This window comes from Nannobrachium achirus (assembly GCF_963921795.1).
Source record: "Nannobrachium achirus genome assembly, chromosome: 8".
Classification (NCBI taxonomy): domain Eukaryota; kingdom Metazoa; phylum Chordata; class Actinopteri; order Myctophiformes; family Myctophidae; genus Nannobrachium; species Nannobrachium achirus.
In genome coordinates, this window is record NC_137817.1 from 473,563 (window position 1) to 498,893 (window position 25,331).

The following is a 25,331-nucleotide window of genomic DNA, read 5'->3' on the forward strand; positions in this document are numbered from 1 at the left end:
ACTTTTATGCCCATATATGAGTCATTCTGTGCCACATCACTGTGACTCACTGTCACTTAGGGTTGTTCGATGTGGCCTAAAAATAAAATCTCGATTTATTTCTCAGAAAAGTCGATTTTCGATTCCGATTTCGATTTTTTGGGTAAAAGAATAATACATTGTTTCAACTATGTTGTTTTCATTTAAAAAATGCAAGGATTTTTTTATTTTTTTTATTATTGTTTTATTTTTTTTATTTTTTTTATATAGCCAAATAGCAAAATGTAATAAAACAATAAGGGTAATAATAATAATAATAATAACTTAACTTGCGCAACAATCACATACAGAAGTTAACTTAGCGTACTTAGTGTTTCATTATCAATAGTGAGTGACAAAACAGCCAAAACAAGCCAGCTATTGGAGGATGGTGAAACGGGTGAAAAAATAGCTAAGGCCACCCCTGCACTGCTCATGCACGGAGTCTCCGTGACGGAGATGTTGATTGATTGTAAACGGAGGCGAAGCGCTTTGCTTCCCGACGCAAAATTAACACAGTGACAGGGACAGTAGGACTACAGTAGGAGGGTAACACAGAATTAGCTTCTTTCAAACTACAACAACAAGTAGGCTAAGTTTACCATTGATTGATTGATTGAAGGCTTTATTAGAAGTTTGCATAGGAAAATGTACAGATTCATGACGGTACAGTTCACTGGTACAAGGTCTACTAAAAGGAGATCCATGAAAAGACTAAGCTTATTTCAACAGGAAACCATTTAAGTATCTCATATAACATTGAATGACAGACAAATAGAACACAGTACTATGCAGTAGATATGTAAAGAAAAAGGGGAAAAAAAAGAAAAGAAAACAGTAAATCTAAACAAACAGTAAGTATATACAAGGAATATACAGTAAATCTAAACAAACAGTAAGTATATACAAGGAATATACAAGTATACAAGTATATACAAGGAAGGGGCAGGGAGGGTAGGGTTGGGCTAGGTTTTTTACCAGTTGCGAACGGCTGCTGCCTGTAAGTGGTTTTTCAGGGCAATTTTAAAGGATGCTAGTGATCCACACTCCTTTATGGCCTTCGGTAAGGCATTCCACATTTTTGTGGTATAGCAGAAGAACGAGTTCGACCCTCTCTTTGAGTTGACTCTGGGTTGAACGTGATCTGTGGCACTGCCTCTGGTGTTGTAATTATGGACATCCTTAACGTTTATAAAGTATTTTGACAGGTACTTGGGTATCATAGTGGTGTAGTGTATCTTGTACACCAGGCCCATTGCAAGTTGCTGTACTCTGTCATCTACTCTGAGCCACCCCACTCTTAACTGGTGAGTAGCGGTGAGGTGAGTCTGATAGGGAAGGTTAAGCAGGACCCTAATTAGTTTATTTTGGGCTGTTTGGAGTTTAGTTTTAAGGGCTTGTGGGGCGTCACGATACCATACGTGGACTCCGTAGTCAAAGAGGGGCTGGATTATTGCACCAGCTATGGTCTTCAGTGTGTTGAAGTTGACCATTGGGGCGATCCTCTGTAGGAAACGAGTTCGTTGGTTGATTTTTTTTTATTACTTTTGAAGTCATCTTTTCGCTGGAAAGATTAGCTTCAAGGATACATCCTAAGTAAGAGATTTAGTTTTTTCGTGTTATGACCTTGTCACCCACTTTGATTGTGAAGTCATCTACCTTTTTGAGGTTATGATTTGATCCAAAGAGGATGGACTCGGTTTTTCCCAGGTGAATTGATAATTTGTTGTCGTTAAGCCATGTGCAGATCTTACTCAGTTCAGAGTTAAGTGTCTTTTCAACCTGCAAGTGGTCCTTGCCCGAGACTAGGAGAGCCGAGTCATCCGCGAACAGGAACAGGTTGCAGTCGCAAGCAGATGCCATGTCGTTCACGTATATTAGGAACAACAGAGGTCCCAGTATGCTACCTTGAGGAACACCACAGCTTACTGGGAGGGGGGGGACAGGGTTCCGTTAATCTCCACCACCTGTTCCCTCCCCACCAGGTAAGATTGCATCCAGCTCACTGCTGCGCTGTCAAGACCGATGGCTTTTAGTTTCTCAATCAGAATAGCATGATCCACGGTGTCAAATGCCTTCTGGAGGTCCATCATGACCATGCCACTATATTTGCCCAGATCCGCTTCGCGTTTGATTTGGTCAGTCAAATAGAGAAGGCATGTGTCAGTGGAATGGGATTTTCTGAATCCAGATTGGAACTCGTAAATCAGATTATTCTCATCGAGATATCTTGCAATCTGTTCGTAGACTATTTTCTCCATGACTTTGGATATGGAGCTAAGAATGGAAACGGGGCGGTAGTTTCCAGGGTCTAGTTTGCTACCTTTTTTGTGCAGGGGGGTTACTTTTGCTTGTTTGAAGTCCTGGGGGACATGACCCTGTTCGATGGAAAGGTTAATTATGTGGGTAATGATTGGAGCAATGGTGGCGGCTGAATCTCTGAGAAATCTAGCTGGGATTTTATCAAGGCCAGTGGCCTTGTGCTGAGGTAGGGCGCTCAATTTTTTAAACACTTCATCAGTTGTCACTGTGGAAAGTTTAAAGCTGTCTTTTCTGACGCCCAGTTTTTTGTAGAATTTTTTAACAAATTCTTCACCATACCGCCCAGATGGGGCGACCAGTCTTTCGACCAGTGAACGGGCTGTGGTGGTAAAGGTTTTGTTAAGATGGGTAGCCACTTCACCTTTGTCAGAAATGAGAGCGGCGTCCGTTTTGATGTTTATGTTGTGGCATATGGTTTTTGATTTTAAGCCTAATTGGTTGTTAAGCAACTTCCATAGGTCTCGTGGTTTGTTTTTGTATTCATCGATTTTGTCGTCGATGTAGTTTTTTTTGGCGGATCTAACTAGGGCGGTTGTCTGGTTTCTAAGTTTCTTGCATTGAGCAGTAAGATGCTCAACGTGGATTTTGAGGTCAGGGTTGAATTTTTTACTGAGCTTTTTGCAGCACTTTCGTTTTTCATCGTATTTTTTGTCTCTGAGTTTAGCTGATTCTGCAATATCTGAGTTATACCATGGCTCTTGGCGGGCTTTAACCCTGGTGGTATTCAAGGGGGCCACGTCGTCTAGAGCATTGGTCAATTTGGTTTTAAAACCACACCATGCTTCTTCGACACCAGCTCAGCAGCTTTTTGTTGTTTGCTGCCTGTACCAGCGCAAGTGAGCGCAGTGCTGTGGTGAGCTCTGCCCAGGCGTGCGCTGCACGCGCATCAAAGAAATGACACATCAGAGAGAAAGTAGTATTAATTTGGTGTCGGACCTTGTCGTCCTGCTTTAGGAGGACCGGGCAGTGCAATTTTTGCCCCGTGCAAGGCTCCAATGAGTAAGAATTACCCTAATTAAAGTGAAAATCGATTTGACGATTTCCTTTTTTTTTAAATCGTCCAAAGGAAAAAACCCGGATTTCGATTAAAAATCGATTAATCGAAAAACCCTACTGTCACTCTGTGCCACATCACTGCTCTGAAGTTGATTGCATGGCAAAGCGAAAGTTGATCACAGTGATGTGTTACAGAATGACTATGGGCATAAAAGGGATGTCACGTGACATTGTACAGAAAATGGAGGCCGAAAATGAGAATGTTAGGGTACCCCCTTATGCCCATATATGGAGATCCACAGGCATCACACCAAGGCCCTGCGTTTTATGCCCATATATGGAGATTCCTATATTGTCAATATTAAGAACGTTATTATGGCCCATATATGGAGATCCACAGGCATCAAACCAAGGCCCTAACTCACCAAGGCCCTGCTTGGCATTACTAATTAACATATATATTTTTTTTTTGTTATGCCCATCTCCATGTATGGGCATAACATATATTGTATGTATAATGGATACATATTATTATTAATAAAGGATAAAATAAAATAAAAAGTCCATATATGGTCATTCCCAGAAAAAGAAAAACAAAAACTTTTATGCCCATACATGGAATCCCAGGCCGAAAATGAGAATGTTAGGGTACCCCCTTATGCCCATATATGGAGATCCACAGGCATCAAACCAAGGCCCTAACTCACCAAGGCCCTGCTTGGCATTACTTACGTACGTTTTATGCCCATATATGGAGATTCCTATATTGTCAATATTAAGGACATTATTAAGGATATTATGTTATCAATATTAAGGACATATATGGGCGGCGTGTTCCTCCCTCCGCGTCATCAGCGTTTGCATGTTCTCTCCGTGTCTCCTATGGTTGATACCCTCACAAAAACATGAACGAACTCCCCCCAGAATGACAACAACTAGAATCGTCAGAGAAACGCTGTGGTTGGCCAGATGGCCAAGAATTGGCACAATGTCACCCTGAGGTCGCAAGTCACCCTGAGGTGTCTTACTAGTAACTAGTTAAACTAGTATTATAACTAGGGATGCGGTATCGGTACTCGTGGTATCGGTACTCGCCCCGATACCAGCCTATTTTGCGGTATCGGTACTCGTCAGATACTGCTCACAAAGCGCCCAAGTACCCTGTGTGTTCCGCCACTTCGCCTTTCTCTCTCTATCTTAAAGTATCAAAAGTAAAAATACAAAATGTTTGAGCATAGCAGATCTAGAAGATCATGCACAGTACAGGAATTTCCATGGGCTAAACCTGAAAAAGAAGTGAAATGTGTGGCAGTTGTGCCATGTTCTGGGAAAGCAATGCAATTTAATGTGTTATATACAGCCAGAAAGTGAGGAACATCTGAAAAAAAAAAAAAACGTTATTTAAAGACATTTTGTATTATTAATTGTACTCGTATCGGTACTCTGTATCGGCGAGTACTCAAAATGAAGTACTCGTACTTGTACTCGGTCAGCAAAAAAGTGGTATCGGGACATCCCTAATTATAACTAGCATTATAACTAGTATTATAACCAGCTGATAGAAGGAGGAGAAGAAGACTTACTGAGAAGACTGGGACTGGAGAGAAACACACAACAATAGCTTTTTAGTTAACGTATTATAACTACTAGTATAACTATATTAGATCCAACTAGTTAACGTCATTACAACTAGAAAGAAAATATTATCCAGTTGATCAGAGTTTTTTTTTTTTTTTTTTTTTTCAGGGAAACTGTCCTAAAGTCAGCTCCATCAACGACCGCAGTGATTGGAAGATGGTGAGGAAAGCGCTGACTGTGATTGGCTTCAACGAAGACGAGGTGGAGGTGAGAACCAATCAGATTCCAAAGAGCCACAGATATAAAGATGCCTCGTTCTCCTCTGCAGTTCATTGGAGCCACGTTGTAGTCAATTATTGTTGTCCGGACTGCCTGGAAAAAACTACTGTGAATCAAGTGACCACTGGCCAATCACAGCACGTCTTTTCCGTGACTTATCAGTTCAATTCGACAGAGCCAGTTCTGATGTTGCGCTGCTCAGCTGTTCTTACAGGCTGCGTACGCAAAGACCCGCCCCCACCTGCCTCTGATTGGCCTAGCAACTTCCGTATGTGTGACACACGTGGAAGCGATGCACACGGATTCCCTTGGTCCCTCGATGCATACAGTTTGACCCAGAGCCCTTTCTATGTCTATGGATTGAGCTACACCTTAACTTTTTCTCTGCCATTTTAAACATCGCTGAACTCAGCAACTGCCAAATTGTCCTTACCTTTTTACGTGGGCACGTGCGCGCATCGCACACGATCTGTGCATGTAACATGTACCAGCGTTGCAGACGGACCGCAGCTTTCGGAAAAAAACAATCCCATTGGAAAAAGACATATCCATTGTATCTGCTGCTCTTTACATAAAAACTCATGTAAAACGCCAAGCTGTGCGCTATGGTCCTGCGAGGGCAGGTCGCGCACATAGCAGACGATCAGTGCGCAGATCATATGCCAGGTGGGTAAAAGAATCATAACAGCTTCCAAATAAAAAAAAAATCTGTGTATAAAAAGACCATGCTATGGCTGTGCAGCAGCTTCCTTGTTTACAATGCAAACCTTTCAGTTAGGAGGCGGGCCTAAAGAGTCCGAATCAGCGATAAACAGCGATCGTACTTTTAATTGTTTCATAATGATTAAAGCTAATTAAATTTCCGGGACCTATGGGCATGCAGAGCGGTACAGCGGGAAATCTCCGGTTTCGATGAAAAATAGCAGATATACAAGCTCAAAGCGCGGCACCGAGTGCCGCGCTGCAAGCTTGTAGATCTGCTATTTTTGAAAAATCGTGAAAATTTGAATTTTGACCCGATTCTATAAGTGACTTTTGAATCCTTTTAAGATTTTTTGAAAAACCTATGTTTCTATGTCAGCAATCTGGCCAGCCATCGTCAAAGAAAAGGTCCTTTTCACTTAAATGGAGCTCAGTTAGTTTGTTCTTGAGAGACTACTATGTCAGTGGTTCTCATACTTTTTCATGTGAAGTACCCCCAAAATGATATTTATTTGGCCACGGACCCCCATCTCAAAATATTTAGTTCCAGGGACCACCCAGAAGCAACATTTGAGTTACAGTCGTTCGCTTTGAAAATACATATATTCAAAGATTTGCACACATTTTCACGACTTTTTCAAAAATAGCAGATCTACAAGCTCACAGCGCAGCACTCGGTGCCGCGCTGTGAGCTTTTATATCTGCTATTTTTCACTGGTTAAAGCATTCAATAATTCCTAGGCCTGAATGGGTTAAGCTGGCCGCACACTACCCGACAATCGGAGCATTTAATTACCCTCCCGACAATCGGGCTGCCTGCGACTGAATTGAGGCCGACTATCGGGCATAAATGTCGTCTAGTGTGAGGGCTCACAGCTGCAATCTGAGCCCAGCTGAGTGGCTCGGAGGACGGTCGGGGCCAGCCCGACTCTTTTAAAAAATGTTTGATATTTTTCTGAATCACTGCTGGTCTGGCAGACTGGAACAGCAGTGGAGGACTGAGAGAAAATAGAGCCGCTGTGCGGACACAAGTCTGAGCTTAGTATCTGAGCGACAGATATCTCTCTCTTTCTCTCTCCATCTCTCCCTCTCTCTCTTTCTCTCTCCATCTCTCCCTCACTCACACACTCACTCACACACTCACTCACTCACTCACTCACTCACTCACTCACACACACATGTGGCACGTGCACACAGACACTGGGCCTGTCAGTTTGCCTCTAAAATCCCATTCGAATTTCATTCATTCATTTTTATAATGTTTCGAAAATAGTCGAATAGTTTATATAATATATAAAATGTATATATATATTTCTACCACATATTGCGGTCACGTGTTCAAATACTGGATTCTGATTGGCTAAATTCCGGAGGTTATGGCAGAACAACCGCCGTAGTTGTGTGAGGACTTGCTTCCAGGAAGAACTTTGCAAGTTACAACTGTGTTTTCTTTCGTGTATATGGTAGATGTGGTAGAAAAGCTATTTACCACTCGGGGTCGGACATTATGCTCTCATAATGTCCTGTGTGAGTCCTGTGTGAGGTGTTATCGGACTCGGCTGCGCCTCGTCCGATAACACCCTCACACAGGACATTATGAGAGCATAATGTCCTCTCACTCGGGGTAAATTGCTTACATATATATATATATATATATATATATATATATTTTTTTTTTTACATTTTTTATATATAGTTGTAAAATAATAAGCACTTTGTTTGCGCAAATTCAGATGCTATAACAGGCTGGGGAAAAAAGCTAAGCTACAAGCCCTAACTACATTGCATCATCGACGGGCTGTGGGCTTGTAGATCGGCTGGAGGCGTGGCTAGCAGCTAAATTGCTTGTTTAGACAGCATGCTGCGTGTCTCCGATTCTCCGTAACAGACGAGCAGTGCGGAGAGAGAGAGGACTGGAGCAGAGGCTGCAGAGCAGAGCGTAAAAGCCAGCTCCTCTACGTTACTGACAGACAACTATTACATTAGTCTTTGGCTGTCCGCTGTTGTCATAAGTTTCTTAAATGTTACTTTCAACTGAAGCTTGGAAACAGCAGGAGAAATAGCCAAGTAGCAAACCAGCTAATACAATGATTAAGGAGACGAGAGGGGCAGAGGAGAGCTTGATGAAAGCATTTATTTTCACAATGGGAGGTCAGGAAAAACGTTTTTTGTTAACTTTTTTTTTTGCGACCGTAAGGTCGCAGTTTAGTATCAAAACCTCCACCGGCCGTCCGTCACGTCCGTCACGTCACACGTCACACGTCACACCTTTGCCCTGCTCATATCTGGGCTCGTTTGTGTATTGTATGACATCACGCCACATCATCGGCTGAGGACTGTGTGATGTCATCATATCTCCATATATGGAGACATAAGTTGCTCATGCCCAAATATGGGCTGGTGAGGTCAGACTTAGTGTGATGCGTAGGTTATCTCCATATATGGAGATTCAACTTCAATGAGTAACCATGGCAAATCAAACCGTACACAAATGACCCTTATATAAGACCGGCATTATCTACCGACAGCTGCTATAAGCCAACCCTGGCGATAAGGTCTGAGTCGAAGAAATGCTTCTTTCCTGGCAAGAATTGCCCCTTTATACTGTAGGGCTCGTTTGTGTATTGTATGACATCACGCCACATCATCGGCTGAGGACTGTGATGTCATCATATCTCCATATATGGAGACATAAGTTGCTCATGCCCAAATATGGGCTGGTGAGGTCAGACTTAGTGTGATGCGTAGGTTATCTCCATATATGGAGATTCAACTTCAATGAGTAACCATGGCAAATCACACCGTACACAAATGACCCTTATATAAGACCGGCATTATCTACCGACAGCTGCTATAAGCCAACCCTTGCGATAAGGTCTGAGTCGAAGAAATGCTTCTTTCCTGGCAAGAATTGCCCCTTTATACTGTAGGGCTCGTTTGTGTATTGTATGACATCACGCCACATCATCGGCTGAGGACTGTGTGATGTCATCATATCTCCATATATGGATACATAAGTTGCTCATGCCCAAATATGGGCTGGTGAGGTCAGACTTAGTGTGATGCGTAGGTTATCTCAATATATGGAGATTCAACTTCAATGAGAAACCATGGCAAACTGTCAACTGCCCGTATGTCTTGATAATTGGTAAAACAAACGTTTGGCCTATTTGTGGAGATAAGCGACCAACGGTCGCTTATCTCCCGATTAGGGAGTCTTACTGGTATATAAACTTTTTTTTTTTTTTTGCATTTCGAATAGTAATTGAAGTATTCGACTTTCATCCATTTCTTTAATATTCAAATTATAGTCGAAAAACGAATTTCATTCTGACAGGCCTAACAGACACACATTTCATAGCGTCCATCCGTCCATATCATGATTGGGATGATGGGAATTAAAACTCAATGGTTTTGTTTTATATCAAACACATACAGAAGAAATAACTGCTACCAGTCACTGCAGTCGGTCAGTCAGTCAGCCAGCCAGCCAGCCAGCCAGCCAGCCAGTCAGTCAGTCAGTCAGTCAGTCAGTCAGTCAGTCAGTCAGTCAGTCAGTCAGTCAGTCAGTCAGTCAGCCAGCCAGCCAGTCAGTCAGTCAGTCAGTCAGCCAGCCAGCCAGCCAGCCAGCCAGCCAGCCAGCCAGCCAGCCAGCCAGCCAGCCAGTCAGTCAGTCAGTCAGTCAGTCAGTCAGTCAGTCAGTCAGTCAGTCAGTCAGTCAGTCAGTCAGCCAGCCAGCCAGCCAGCCAGCCAGCCAGCCAGTCAGTCAGTCAGTCAGTCAGTCAGTCAGTCAGGTAGTCAGTCAGTCAGTCAGTCAGTCACTGCAGTCAGTCAGTCAGTCAGTCAGTCAGTCAGTCAGTCAGTCAGTCAGCCAGCCAGTCAGTCAGTCAGTCAGTCAGTCAGTCAGTCAGTCAGTCAGTCAGTCAGTCAGTCACTGCAGTCAGTCAGTCAGTCAGTCAGTCAGTCAGTCAGTCAGCCAGCCAGTCAGTCAGTCAGTCAGTCAGTCAGTCAGTCAGTCAGTCAGTCAGTCAGTCAGTCAGTCAGTCAGTCAACAGCACACATCTCGCTTTGCCCTTGCAAGTCAAAGTACATCCCCAGCCTGATCTACAAGCCCTACAACGTGGCGCGGAGGGACACAGTTTGGTCTTGGAGATCTGATATGTTCTGTGCGCTACACAGTCATACGACTGATCATACATCAGGCACCATGAGAAGCAGACAGCACACAACAGCAGCTTGACGTCTGTAGCAGTGGAGAGAGAGAGAGAGGGATGTCATGTCAGAGTTGATCCATGGATGGACATGAAACGTGTCAAAGTGAACTCATATTGTCATCAGAATGGGACATAACATAAGAAGCTTTTTTTTTTTGTTGCGTGTGGCGATGTTGTGTCGAGTGAGTGGATAACGTAGGCTAATGTGTTTGTTTGTATGTGCGTGCGTGTTGCAAGGCACAGCTCTCAGAACAGCCCCGTGACATTTGTATTAATTATATTATTTATTATTGCTATGTTCGAGCCCGACTCAATGGAGATAAAATCCTGTAGTATGCTGACTTTTCAAAACGGCTGTTTAGATGATCTGGTCAGAGAATCTTAAACATTTATCCTGTAGTGTTTAATGCTACCAGATTATCTGGTCAGAATCTTAAACATTTATCCTGTAGTGTTTAATGCTACCAGATTTCATCGCGCCCGATGATCTGCTAGTGTAAGATGATCTGCTAGTGTAAGATGATCTGCTAGTGTAAGATGATCTGCTAGTGTAAGATGATCTGCTAGTGTAAGATGATCTGCTAGTGTAAGGCCACCCTTAGTCTCTAGTACCATCACCTACCCTCAATGACCATACATACAACTCTCTCTCTCTCTCTCTCTCTCTCTCTCTCTCTCTCTCTCTCTCTCTCTCTCTCTCTCTCTCTCTCTCTGTGTTAACCCTATGTCTCTCTCCCTCTAGGAGCTACTGAACATTGTAGCCAGTGTTCTTCATCTGGGGAACGTTCAGTACGGAGGAGAAGACGGAGGAAACGCCTTCATCACCTCTGATACTCAGATCAAGTACCTGGCCAGGGTAATCTATTACTATATATACTCTATATGTAATATATTACTATATATACTCTATACACACCTGATACTCAGATAAAGTACCTTGCCAGGGTAAGATATGACCTTATGCATCTACTCCTTATGGCCAAAATGACAGAAATCTACCATATATGGGCATACAAGGGACAAAGACTGACAACGTTTAATTGGTGATAATAACTGTTTTGTGTGTGTGTGTGTGTGTGTGTGTGTGTGTGTGTGTGTGTGTGTGTGTGTGTGTGTGTGTGTGTGTGTGTGTGTGTGTGTGTGTGTGTGTGTGTGTGTATTGTTGTGTATATTGTATGGGTGTGTGTTAGCTGCTAGGGGTCAATGGAGCGGTGCTGACTGAGGCTCTGACACACAAGAAGATCACTGCTAAGGAGGAGGAGGTAATGTGTGTGTGTGTGTGTGTGTGTGTGTGTGTGTGTGTGTGTGTGTGTGTGTGCGTGTGTGCGTGCGTGTCAGAGCGTGCACGCTCTCACACATCAGTGGATTGAAAGTTGCTGCAGACAGACAGACAGTACAGACATCAATACATGATCAACATGAAGAGTGTGATTTATAGAATATGGTCTCGCTGATGACCTTGTGAGTTCCTGGTGCTCAGTGTAGTAATCCAACTCCTCCTCACCATCATACTGTCTGCCTTCTTAACATAATGGCCTGTCATCGTCTGAGGGAAATTATATTATCATAAATCATCTCTCAGTGACACTGTGGTGAAATGAGAGCTTTGTCCTTATTGAAAGGATGGGCCGTTCCATCCCAGATGGTTCAAGGTTGTACTTTATTCTTAGGTCTTTTTGTACATAAGAGTAAAACGTGTTTTTTGTTGGGCATCCTTCAGACCAGGGGTCTTCAACGTTTTCAGGCCAAGGACCCCTTAGTTGAGAGAGAGATGAAGCAGGGACCCCCACAACCTGTTCATAGATTCCATATAGTTTCATTGTTTGACAGCACAATCATCAGCAGTGTTTCCCCTAGCCAGAAGCTGAAGGAGTGGGGGAGAATTGCGGAGAGTGGGGGGGGGGGGGGGGGGGTCCATTTGCTTCTGAGCTACAGACCCATAAGGGTCTATTTGGTTCATAACTATCTATCTATCTATCATTTAGCTGAGGCCTGGGGACCCCCTGGAACTCCCTCAAGGACCCCTCGGGGTCCCCGGACCCCACTTTGAGAACCAATCCTACTCACCAGTGGTGGAAAAAGTACAGTATCAACATTCTAATGTAGACATAAGTAGATGTCTTGAATAAAACATGTAGTGGAATGAGTAAAGTATTGGTGTCAAAATAAACTTAAGTACTAAAAGTAGAAGTAACAGTTTCCAAATGTATATATTTTTTTAAATCCTTTAAAAATAGCAGATCTACAAGCTCTTCAAGCTCACAACACATCACTTTTTGAGCTTGTAGATCGGCTATTTTCATATAGCCATCATGTCATAAATGTAGTGGAGTAGAAGTAAAAGTAGGCTATTAAGAATTTGAAATACTCCTATCCTAGTACTTAAGTAGGCCTACAGTACTTGTAAAGTAAATGTACTACTAGTTACTTTACACCACTGCACTGCTACACACTGTGTGTGCATGTATGAAAGCACAACAGCAAAGTTTATTTCTGACTAGTCAAAAATGTTTGTTGCCTAATGACAGTGTTATGGTGATGCATCCCTGTTTCTATTCCACATCTAACCAGTGAGTGAATGACAACCGTTATTGTTAGCACTTGGCTCTCATTAGCATGCGACAAGTAAGCCTACTATTGCCAAACAGCGGTAAACTACATGATTCAAACCCGTCGCTGAGGCACTGCTTTTATCCACAGCCCAAATCTTCTAATTGTACACACCAGTAGCAAATAATATACTAACGAGGGGCAAAGACGCAGTCAGCTCAGAGTGCTCAGCGCGACGCGCAGCTCAGCCTGCGAGGCTCCTGACTGACTGACTGGACTGAATGAGAGAGGGGAGGGGGAGAAACTAGACGTATACATCTCCTTCCAACCGTATGTAAGCGAGAGAAGTTAGAACGCTATGCTTCACATGAGCGCTACATTGTTGTGGGAGAAAAAAAATCTTAAAAAAAAAATAATAATAATCTTTAAAAAAAAAAAAAAAAAAAAAGAGAAAATCATACAGTGGCGGCCAGATTTGAAGGAGCGGCGGGCCGCCGCTGCTTAATGCATGTAGGGGAAACACTGATCAGTGTATTTTGGATTCATGTCAATTTGTGTTTTCAGATATTTAACCACTTGAACCGTCAATGCTTAATAAACTTGACCTTTCACTCTGTACTTAGTCTGCTCTATTTCCCCTCTACACCAAAGCTCTTTGCCAAAAATAGCTGATCTACAAGCTCACACGAGCTTGTAGTAGGGCTGTCCCCGACTAAGGATTTGTATAGTCGACTAAGATTTTAGTCATTGTGTTGATAGTCGACTATTAGTCGACTATGGCCCGTTTTTTTTTTATTATTATTATTATAATTTTTTCCGTTTTTTTTTTTTTTTTTTTTCATTTTTTTTTTACCCCTTTCTTTTATAATGGCGTATAAACAACAGAGGTGAAACACTCATTTAAATAACATGTCTTCTTGACTTTTGTTTTAATAGATAACTCATTCATTATTTAAGGCCAGGTTTATTATCATGGCCTTATAAGAATAGTAATAAATACAGCAATAACAACAACGAAATAATATCTCTAAAATAAATAAAGTAACTAAATAATATAAGGCGAATTAAATAACAAAATACTAAAATAAGTAGGCCTATAGCAGGTGTAAAGTTTATTCACTTAGAAGCTAAAGCCTCAGACTCCGATGTCTGTGTGTAACAGCCATGCAACTACTGTATACTATAGGCGATGCGGTCGCCGGTCACACATTTCTATGGGCTCTGCCCGACACCAATATCTGTGTAACATCCATACGTGCATCTATCGACAAGACGCTGCACAGCCTGCGCTGAGCCTGACAGAGAGACAGCGATTGGATTGTACAAAACAGACCCTGTAACTCGTCGGGGAGAAAGGGGAAAGAATACGCTATGGACCAGAGCTAGGGAAAGGAGAGCTTAAAACGTCGCTTTTGGGAGTATGGACATTACATAATGGACTTATAAGCCAACTTACTTTTATCTGACATGTTGCTCGGCGTGGAGTGGTAGGTCATTAGCCTGGTTAATAAACCAGACTGCACAACACCACCCCCTGGCGGTAGTGGTGGTGTTGTGGTCTGGCCCTTCACATTTAATAATCTTTTTCCACCAGCCCTCAGAAAGGGTGAGCCAATCAGGGCTGTAGGCTTGGGGCATGTGGTGGGTGGTGGCCTGGTTCAAAACCATTCAGCCAATCAGGCGAGTCTGTGTGTATTCAAACATATTCCCCCCTCCACTCTATTACAGACTTCAAACAGTCCCTAGTCTTTGATGCTTTCATTGAACTAACAAGCTATTGACACTTGTATGGCTCAATCAATTACCACAGCTCACAAGCCCTTTGAAGTTCAGAGGGAGCAATTGAGAGCAAGTCACCTTGACATTTTTTTAAACCACCCCTTGGAAATGAAAATTCTGCTCCCAGGTCCAGACTAATATCCAACACGCAGTGAGGAATTAGTATGAGCAACGCCAGGCTAGTAGGTCATAGCCAGATCCTGCAGCTTACTTTAGTTTTGTCCTATACTTGTTTAAAGTGACGGACGGAGCCTGATTGAGTTGTTAACACAGAACAGCTGTGCAGGTTTTGTGGAGTCTACGCAATGCACACACACAGACAGTACGGGCTGTGCCTCATTGATTGATTAAAAGCAGCCAGTTACACTGCCCTACAAAGGCAGAGTGCAGTAACTATGTTTTCGAATTTCACCAAAAAATGGGTTTAAAAGTGTTACAGCTGATCAGCCAAATGAGATACAGATATAAAAGTGATATTACACTGATTGTATATCTGTTCTTGAGGTAATTGTTCATCCCCCAATATTATGAAGGCCAATTTGTCCGTTGGGCGACACAAATAAGTCGGTGTGTCCCAAAACGTAGTTACTGCACTCTGCCTTTGTAGGGCAGAGTAGGCTATGCATGTTTTATTGCGAGAAACCAAAGTATATGTTAAATCATCGGACATTAAGCACCCCAACAGCACCCCCCCCCCCCCCCCCCCCCCCCAAAAAAAAAAAAAAAAAAAAAAAAATCCATTCGACTAAGATATTGCCATTCGACTAGGTGCCGTTTCGATCGATTAGTCGACTATTCGACTATTCGGGGTCACCCCTAGCTTGTAGATCGGCTATTTTTGGCTAAAGTTCTCAGAATATGGACGCTAGGGTTCAAGTGGTTAATATAAAAAAGGAGAAAAAAAGGTTTCTATCACTAAAAGATTTGGAGGACCCCCTGTAGTAACTCTGAGGACCCCCTGTAGTAACTAACCTGTTGAAGAGCCCTGCTTCAGACAATGCAGTGGTATATAATATATATATATATATATATATATATATATATATATATATATATATATATATATATATATATATATATATATATATAAATAAAATAACAGCAGGACAAAATAATAACAGCAAACAACAGAACAAAAAAGGATAATATTAATAATGAAGGCAAAAGGCAAAAACAATGTTTGTCATATTGTAAACACCAACAGCATTTCCTCCAGTAGTTTGTTCATGTTCCTGATTGTTTGTGGAAAGAAGCTTTTTAACTCATTTTGTGCTCCACAAATTAACGGATTAAAATGTCCAGCCGCCAGCGTGCCTCTCGCAGCCTTCATCCATGACCGTTCGATAGCGTAAACACTTCCGGTTTGACGTCATCACGTCACTCACCGGAATCGCTCGTCATCAACATACTGTTGTGTAATGGCGGATCGGTGCTTTTCAACATGTGTTATATTAGCGAGAATCTACTGCCATCCTCCCTTTGAAAGTGTTGTTTGGAGATAATGGACATTAAAGATGAGATTCCCCGTCTGCCTTCATGTTATGGGATTACTATTTTGTGCACGTGGATCCGTGATGATGATGAATCGGCGAGGGCGATCGTGTCAGGACCTTCCGCGCACAACAGGGTAGGAGAACCGCCGTTACAGTAATAGAATACTTTTCACGAGTATACTCGTGATCGGCACCATATGATACTCGAGTATTTTTCACGAGTATTCTCGGGATTGGCTACAAGAGAGTTAATAGTCTGTTGCTGGTAGCTTTGAGACTGCATAGACGTTTTCCATGCTGTGACCGATGCAGTGTTGGGAAAGTTCACTTTAAAAAGGAACTAGTTCAAGTTCAAGTTCAGAACTTCTAAAATGAACTAGTTCATTTTTAGTTCATAATTCCCCATTATGAACTAAAGTTCATGGTTCCCCAAAATGAACTACATAGTTCTTTTTTAGTTCTTTTTTTAACCATAATTTTTTTTATACTTTGGCTATTCAAAAAAAAAAAAAAAGAAGAAAAAAATATATAGCCTAGGTCTATATATATACTGTATTATATAAATGTTTAGACGTTGCTGCATGCTATTATTTGTCAAAAGTATTGACACAGCCCATATAGAGCCACACACAGCAATAATTTCATCCAACTTAACATTGAGGTGCCCACAATATTTATGTGCCCACTGCCTAGTTCCCAGTCTTCCTGCACCCTTATTGTGAAGGGCTGAATGTAATAACCATGTTATTGTCTCATTGTGTGAAATATCATAATATTCAAAACAAATATTTGACTCCAATTGATTCCCCACACAGTATTGACTTGATATAGCAATAAAAAATATATATCACACAGCAGTTGTGGGAAAACTAAGACATTGTTCAAAAAACACAATTCCGATTTTGGTCATTTTGGAAATAGGGCAAAAAATATATTTTTCTTCAATCCACTGTCTTGACACTCGAACCAAAATTGTTCTATAGACCATAATCTACAAATTGGAAGTGAAAAATAAACTTTAACACACATTTGAAATGAAAACTAAAAATGACATGTACAAGGAACCCCACTAGAAGGCATACGTTTCTAAACCTTGCACACAGCATGTTTCCGCGTTGGTTAAAATAGCTGATCTACAAGCTCACGTTCTCTCGTGGATGCGACGCGTTGTGAGCTTGCAGATCAGCTATTTTCGCCGTGCAACACACATAGGACAAAGTATAGTCAGGCTTGCGAGAGACACGTAACGAGGAGGAGATTCACAGTGAGGCTGCAGAATGCAGAGTCAGACAGCACCGGGGCTGCGTGCAGTGTGTGCTATTGGAGCATGTGAATAAAAAGAGAGACGAGAGGACAGGCGACCGCGGAGGCGCGGACCGCCGCATGAACGGCCGACGAACGCCGACGAACTCCGTTCACGGGCGTCAGAATGACCGCGTTCGACAATATCGTTCATCAAGCGAAAACAATTACGTTCAGTTCACGTTCTCCCAAAATATGAACGTGTTCATGAACGATCGTTCTTTGAACGCGTTCGGGTACAACACTGGACCGATGTGACAAAACTCCCTGCCTTGCCTTATTTGTATTCCTTGCCAAGGCACCAAGCTGCTCAGCAGGACATAGACATCAAAGGGGGCTTGAGCCCCTGCCCTTTTATCCTTCTGTAAAAAGTGCCCTCTACAGACCATGAATGCAGTTTTTACTATGGTGAAAGCACCTCCAATCTCGCCTGGAGTTCGGTTATTTGGGATATTGTTACAGAGAATGTTAGAAGAGGCAGGGGCTGAACTTTCTAAAAGGGCCTTTTGGTGAACATTTTGACGCGTTGTGAGCTATTTTGGATGTTTGATTTCTACACAGATGCAGCATTCAAGTTCAGGAGAGTTTGGCCTTTCTCTTGAATGCTGCCTCTGCTGTTGCTTTATGTGGATTACTTTTACAGACATTTATAAGTAAATATCTGCCTCAGACCAAATCAGGGCAAAGTGCTTAATGTGTTAAATATGCATTAAAGCAGGGGTTTTCACAGTGGGTGACGGGGCACCCTGAGGTGCCGTGAGATAATTTGATAATATTTGGAATTTATTAGGACACTTGAAAAAATATTTAGTATCATTTTAAACTTGAAGTACAAAGTTATTTTCAGTCAGTTCTAACCAAAATGGCTGTTATCTCAACGTTTTCCTCGCAACATAATCACTAAAATATCGTCACTGTCGGGCAGAAACCTCGTATCTCCAAGTTTCAAATGTGTACGTCTTTTGGTAAAGCAAAGCCCTGCTTCATCATACAAGACTGTCGCACAAAACTAGTGAAAACAGCAGATCTACAAGCACACAACACAACACAACGCCTCGCATCGTGACGCGTTGTGTGCTTGCAGATCGGCTGTTTTCACTAGTTTAGTAAATGTTTTAGATGATAAATGCAAAACAAACGGTTTTAGACATACAAGGTTTCCACCCGACAACAACAATATGCTATAAATATAAGGTGAACATTATAATGTAGGAGTGCCTTGGATTAAATAATATTTATGGGGTGCCCTGAGACAAAAAAGTTTGGGAACCCCTGCATTAAAGGGGTGTCCGTCGGCCTACTGGTCTACATGCTCTGTGTAGCCTGCAGTGGGTCGCTGGTTCGATTCTCAAGCCTGACCAGATGTCACTACGTGTCCCTGTTTCCTGTCAGTCTGCTGTCCTATCCAATAAAGGCAAACAATATCTTATAAATATACATTTAAAAAGGCTTATTGTGAATGTGTGTGTGTGTGTGTGTGTGTGTGTGTGTGTGTGTGTGTGTGTGTGTGTGTGTGTGTGTGTGTGTGTGTGTGTGTGTGTGTGTGTGTGTGTGTGTGTGTGTATGTTTATTCACACAGCTGATGAGTCCATTGAACCTGGAACAGGCCTGTTCAGCCAGAGATGCTCTGTCTAAAGCTGTGTATGGAAGAACCTTCACCTGGCTGGTCAACAAGATCAACGCTTCACTGGCTTACATGGTAGACACACACACACACACACACACACACACACACACACACACACACACACACACACACACACACACACACACACACACACACACACACACACACATTATATCTGACCATGTTTATTTGAGTAAAGAGATGATATCATTCAACTAACTGAGCAGGCATAAAGTCACCATAGCATCTTTGATGATGCAGTGTTTTATATTGTCCAACACTCCCACCTTGTGGCTGTTCAGTGATACTATTCAAGCACTTCAATTTAAATGAGTAACTTGTAATAGATTTTTTGTAATATATTTTCTTTCACTCAGAACTGGAAAATTACAACCGTGACTTTGTTACGGTCTGTAGAGAAGGGTTTGTTTTAAACATGAACGTGATCTAGAATTAGATTACCAGATAAATCCATTTTTGTGAATCTCAACACTGACTGGCCTGTATGGAAAACTGGATGTTCTGATTGAGTTATCTCCTGTTGCATTATGGGAATTTGAGTCTTTTTAAAAGAATACTAGCTCTAGATCTCTATCTACTGCTGTTGGGCAGAAACCTCATGTCTCCATATCTTTTTTTATTTTATTATTATTTTATTTTTCTACTTGTAAATAAAAGTAGCTAAAATAGCAGCCGGTGCTTCAAACGCCCGTGCAAATGGAAAAGCAAGTGATTGTAAAACTACCTGTGACATGTCTTCTTTTATATTCCTGAACAGATTACATGACGAACGTCTCAGTCGGTCATAGTCATAAATAGTGTTTGTTCATGAGCTGCTCTAGCCGTATTTCATCTCACTTCCAGTGCAAGTGTTGACTCCCATGGTGGTCCCTTTCTTTCTATTTTAACTTCCTGGTTTGCTTCATCTTGTTTTTGTCAAGGTAATTCAAATAAGGTAAGGACACGGGGGCGTGTTTAGGCTCCATGGCCATCCGCCATGACACTCTCGGTGGCAAAACTACCACCGGAGGTTCAGTGAATAACATTGGAGCCAACGAGCGCCGGCTGGGACAGCTCATGAACAAAAGATTATTCTGAACGATAAAGACCTTTATAAAACACTCGGCTCAGGAATATAAAAGAAGACATGTGACACATTGTTTTCTGCTGTGTTGCTTTTCAGTGAGTACACTATATAACATTATAGAGGCATCTAAAGAGCATAATTTACGTTTCTGAACTGATTAACTCGCGAGACTCTCCACCATTCCCTTTCTGGAATCCAAATCTCGCGATATCTCCGAGACAGAAACTATACCTGCCGCTGTTTAGCTGCCTCAATAACATTATGTACTGTGCACATCGAAAAGCAAGTGATTGTAAAAATACCTGTGATGTGTCTTCTTTTATATTCCTGGAGCGATTCCCAGCCGCACTCTCATAGACGCTAATGTTATTCACTCTCATAGACGCTAATGTTATTCACTCTCATAGACGCTAATGTTATTCACTCTCATAGACGCTAATGTTATTCACTCTCATAGACGCTAATGTTATTCACTCTCATAGACGCTAATGTTATTCACTCTCATAGACGCTAATGTTATTCACTCTCATAGACGCTAATGTTATTCACTCTCATAGACGCTAATGTTATTCACTCTCATAGACGCTAATGTTATTCACTCTCATAGACGCTAATGTTATTCACTCTCATAGACGCTAATGTTATTCACTCTCATAGATGCTAATGTTATTCACCAAACTTCCGGTGTCAGTTTTGCCACCGAAAGTGTCATGGCGGATAGGCGTGGACACCAACACGTCACCGTGTGACTTCTCCTCGTAGCCTCGTAGGTTTTTGTCATTTGGCTCATTTGTCTTCTTCTGTGGTTTTATTCAGGATGACTCCTATAAGAACTGTTGTGTTCTTCTTCTGTGGTTTTATTCAGGATGACTCCTATGGGGCTTTTAAGCCGTGACATCATTTTGTAGGCAGAGGAGAAATCTGCCCCCAGAGCATTTTCTGTCCCTCGCTATTTCAACAGATCCGAGACAAAAATAACGACTAAAGTATAATTCTAACACTTTCCTTTCAACAACAAAGAGAAGAAAAATTTGTAAATAGTAAAAATAGTAAAAAGTTTCACGGAAACTGGGGGCAGAAATTCTCCTCTGCCTACAACATGATGTCATACTTAACAGCTTCTGTGGTTTTATTCAGGATGACTCCTATAAGAACTGTTGTGTTCTTCTTCTGTGGTTTTATTCAGGATGACTCCTATAAGAACTGTTGTGTTCTTCTTCTGTGGTTTTATTCAGGATGACTCCTATAAGAACTGTTGTGTTCTTCTTCTGTGGTTTTATTCAGGATGACTCCTATAAGAACTGTTGTGTTCTTCTGTGGTTTTATTCAGGATGACTCCTATAAGAACTGTTGTGTTCTTCTTCTGTGGTTTTATTCAGGATGACTCCTATAAGAACTGCTCAGTGATTGGCCTGCTGGATATTTATGGATTTGAGGTTTTCCAACACAACAGGTAAATATTATAACCCTTATAACCTTCCCTACCCAATGTACCCTTACCCTAACCAACCCTAAAACCCTAACCCTTAAACCCTAACCCTTATAACCTTCCCTACCCAATGTACCCAATACCCTAATGATGATCCTAATGTAGTGTCTTTGTTAAGACCAATATACATCCTACTGTAGTGTCTTTGTTAAGACATCTGGTGGGAATGTGTCGACACAACCTCAGAAACAAAGACACACAAAAAAACTCCATCTATAAAACATGAATGATTTGCATTATAATTGTTCAACAAGGAAGACATCCTAACTTATGATCTCAATAGCCCAGCCAGCCGCGCTGCAGTCTTTATACATGCATTTTATACCTGCCTAACCCTGACCATCTGTTATGACAAGAACATGTGTATGTCATGTGTTTATTAACTCATTTTGTGCTGCTGAAATTAACGGGTTAACATGTCCCCCCCCCCCCCCCCCCCCCGGCCCCATTAACGGCCATTGTCTTATTTTGAAGGCCAGAAGTCCATAGCGTAAACACTTCCGGTCTGACGTCATCGCGTCATTCACAGGAAGCGATCGTCCTCCACATGGTGTTGTGTAATGGCGGACCGGAGCTTTTATACATGTGTAACATAAGCGAGCATCTGCCTCCATCTTCGCTTCTAAAGTGTAGTTTTGAGATAATGGACATTAAAGATGAGATCCCCCGTCTGCCTCAATGTTATGGGATTACTATTTTGTGCTCGTGGAGCCGTGATGATGAGAAATCAGCGACGGATTTCGGCTCGGGACCTTCCGCCATTGTACTCGGTAGGATACCCGCCGTTACAGTAATATATTACTTTTCACGAGTATACTCGTGATCGGCACCATGTACTTTTCGAGTATTTTTCACGAGTATTCTCGGGATCGACGCAAAATGAGTTAATGAATATGTGTTATGTGTTTGTAGTTTTGAACAGTTCTGTATAAACTACTGTAATGTGTTGTAGTTTTAACAGTTCTACTATAATGTTTGTGTAGTTTTGAACAGTTCTGCATCAACTACTGCAACGAGAAGCTCCAGCAGCTCTTCATTGAACTGACCCTGAAGTCTGAGCAGGAGGAGTATGAGGCTGAGGGGATCACGGTACGTCTCTCTCTCTCTCTCTCTCTCTCTCTCTCTCTCTCTCTCTCTATCTCTCTCTCTCTCGCTCTCTCTCTCTCTCTCTCTCTCTGTCAATTCAATTCAATTCAATTCAAAGGAGCTTTATTTGCATGACAGAACATACGTTTACATTGCCAAAGCAGATACGATACAATCGGAACAAATATGTACAGGTGATTTTTTTTTTTTTTTTAAATCATTGTTCATGTTTTCAACCTCTCTGTGTGGTGATGATCTGTGGGAAGTATGTGTCCATGACAGATTGTGGTGCATCTTGGGAATGGGCTTATTGTGTCTAAAATATATACATATTTAGCCACATATCAAAAAGTAAAAATAGTTAAAATCACTAAAACAATAGAAAGCAGTAAATAAAAACATTTTAACACTCATCTTTTCGTTTCTATAATTACAATCTAAAATATGAACCCTTGTTGTAAAACAACAAAGTTGTCCTTTAACAAAGCATGAGGACAGGATCATAGAGTTGCTTCAATGTGTTGTTCAGGGCTGATGGTTGCTTTATGCCTGAATCCATGTTGTCATTTTCATCACTGCAGTCCCACAGCTGGCCAGCAGTTCAGGGGCGAAAATATAGGGGGTGCCTGAGAGCTAAAGCACCCAGCTATGAAACCATTGATTTCTCACCAAACAAAATTTTTAGCACTCGGCCCAATTCACACCTTTGCTTTGTCCCAAACAGCGTCAAAGCCCGCCCCCACATCCTGGCTGTCTGTCTGTGATGCAGCTCTGTTAATGCTCCCCCTCAGTGGTGGAAAAAGTACTCAAATTTTTTACTTGATTAAAAGTATCAATACTACAATGTAGAAATACTCAGTTACAAGTAAAAGTCCAGAATTCAGAATGTACTTGAGTAAAAGTATGAAAGTATTGGCATCAAAATGTACTTAAAGTACCAAAAGTAAAAGTACAAAATGTTTGAAAATAGCAGATCTACAGGCTCACAACGTGTCGCATCGCGACGCATTGTGAGCTTGTAGATCGGCTATTTTCAAATAGCCAAGGTATAAAATATGTCTTATATTTATGTTTTATAATATAATCATTTATATCTGCAAAGTAACTAGTAACTAAAGTTTTCAAATGAATGTAGTGGAATAAAAGTACAATATTTGGATCCCAGATGTAGATAAGTAGAAGTAAAAGTATTGGAAATTGGAAATACTCAAGTAAAGTACAAATACCTCAAAACTGTACTTAAGTACAGTACTTAAGTAAATGTACTTTAGTTACTTTACACCACTGCTCCTCCTCCAACCGTCCTATAGGCTACTGTATATGTTCGAGGCCTCGCAGACGGAAACAGATATTGTAATTATATAGACCGTTTTTATTATGGGGGGGGGGGTCAAAAAGGGGCGGGGTCAAAGACGGGCACCCATTTGAATATTGAAACGTCTCCGCCCCTGCAGCAGTGTGTGTGTGTGTGTGTGTGTGTGTGTGTGTGTGTGTGTGTGTGTGTGTGTGTGTGTGTGTGTGTGTGTGTGTGTGTGTGTGTGTGTGGGGGAGCAGAATGTTTGTCATTCTGTACATACTGTAGCTTGATTTAAATGACATATGATTAAAAGATGTCAGAAGAAGAATAGCTTTATGCTAATGTTAGAATGAACTGGGGACCCTCAAAATAATCTTTAACTGGGGACCCTCAAAATAATCTTTAACTGGGGACCCTCTAAATAATCTTTAACTGGGGACCCTCTAAATAATCTTTAACTGGGGACCCTCTAAATAATCTTTAACTGGGGACCCTCTAAATAATCTTTAACTGGGGACCCTCTAAATAATCTTTAACTGGGGACCCTCTAAATAATCTTTAACTGGGGACCCTCTAAATAATCTTTAACTGGCGAGCCTCCAAAATAATCATTGAGCGGTGGTAAACCGCTCCATAGAGTGGCTGTGCGTGTCTGTAGCCACTTTTCTTCAGTGTTTTGCCATAAACGCTGAAGAACGCTGAGCGTTTTGCCATAGCAATGTGTGTGTGTGTAGCCTGTATTACATCACCAATTACGAATTGAAGACATTATGCAAGCACGACCACCGCTCACTTCACATTAGGTGTGATTTTTATGTTAACTGGGGACCCTCAAAATAATGATGATAGGGACCACCTACATTCCAGCACGTTGGTTCCAACCAATGCCCATCTAGCTCACACCTGGCTGAGGGGGAAATCAAGGCCTCAGGGTGTGGGGAGGCCAGAGTGTGGGGAGGCCAGGGTGTGGGGAGGCCAGAGTGTGAAGAGTGTGGGGAGAGCAGTTGTGCTCCCCAAACAAAGACAAGTAGTTTATTTCCCAGAGAGGAACAGAGACTTTCACTTGATGTTTACTAAGTGACCTTTCTCGTGTTAATAAACGCCCTGGCCACTTGCCAGCAGGGACTTGAAAACCTGTTTGTCACTGCAGCCACAAAGCTCTCTGAACCAGCCTGATTCTGTTACAATATTAATACATGTATTTTAATGTTACAGTGGGAACCAGTCCAATACTTATTGATATTAATAAATGTATAATATTGTATATATATATATATATATTGTATATAAGTATATATTCATATTTCCAGTGGGAACCAGTCCAATACTTATTGATATTAATACATGTATATTCATATTGATTATAATAAATATATATTCATATTTCCAGTGGGAACCAGTCCAATACTTATTGATATTAATACATGTATATTCATATTGATTATAATAAATATATATTAATATTTCCAGTGGGAACCGGTCCAATACTTAATGTTTATATTAATGTTACAG

At 41.6% G+C, this 25,331-nt stretch overlaps 1 protein-coding gene across 2 annotated transcripts in view; it reads left to right on the forward strand.

Moving 5' to 3' along the window:
- LOC308290437 (unconventional myosin-Ic-like) overlaps window positions 1-25,331 on the forward strand; it is a 125,487-nt gene that overhangs the window by 63,899 nt on the left and 36,257 nt on the right. For both annotated transcript variants that reach the window (XM_080732269.1, XM_080732270.1), the window contains 6 exons: window positions 5,083-5,181; window positions 10,852-10,965; window positions 11,300-11,371; window positions 18,813-18,932; window positions 21,327-21,400; window positions 22,420-22,525. In XM_080732269.1, coding sequence (XP_080588395.1) covers window positions 5,083-5,181; window positions 10,852-10,965; window positions 11,300-11,371; window positions 18,813-18,932; window positions 21,327-21,400; window positions 22,420-22,525 — 585 coding nt within the window. The remainder of the gene's footprint in view (window positions 1-5,082; window positions 5,182-10,851; window positions 10,966-11,299; window positions 11,372-18,812; window positions 18,933-21,326; window positions 21,401-22,419; window positions 22,526-25,331) is intronic.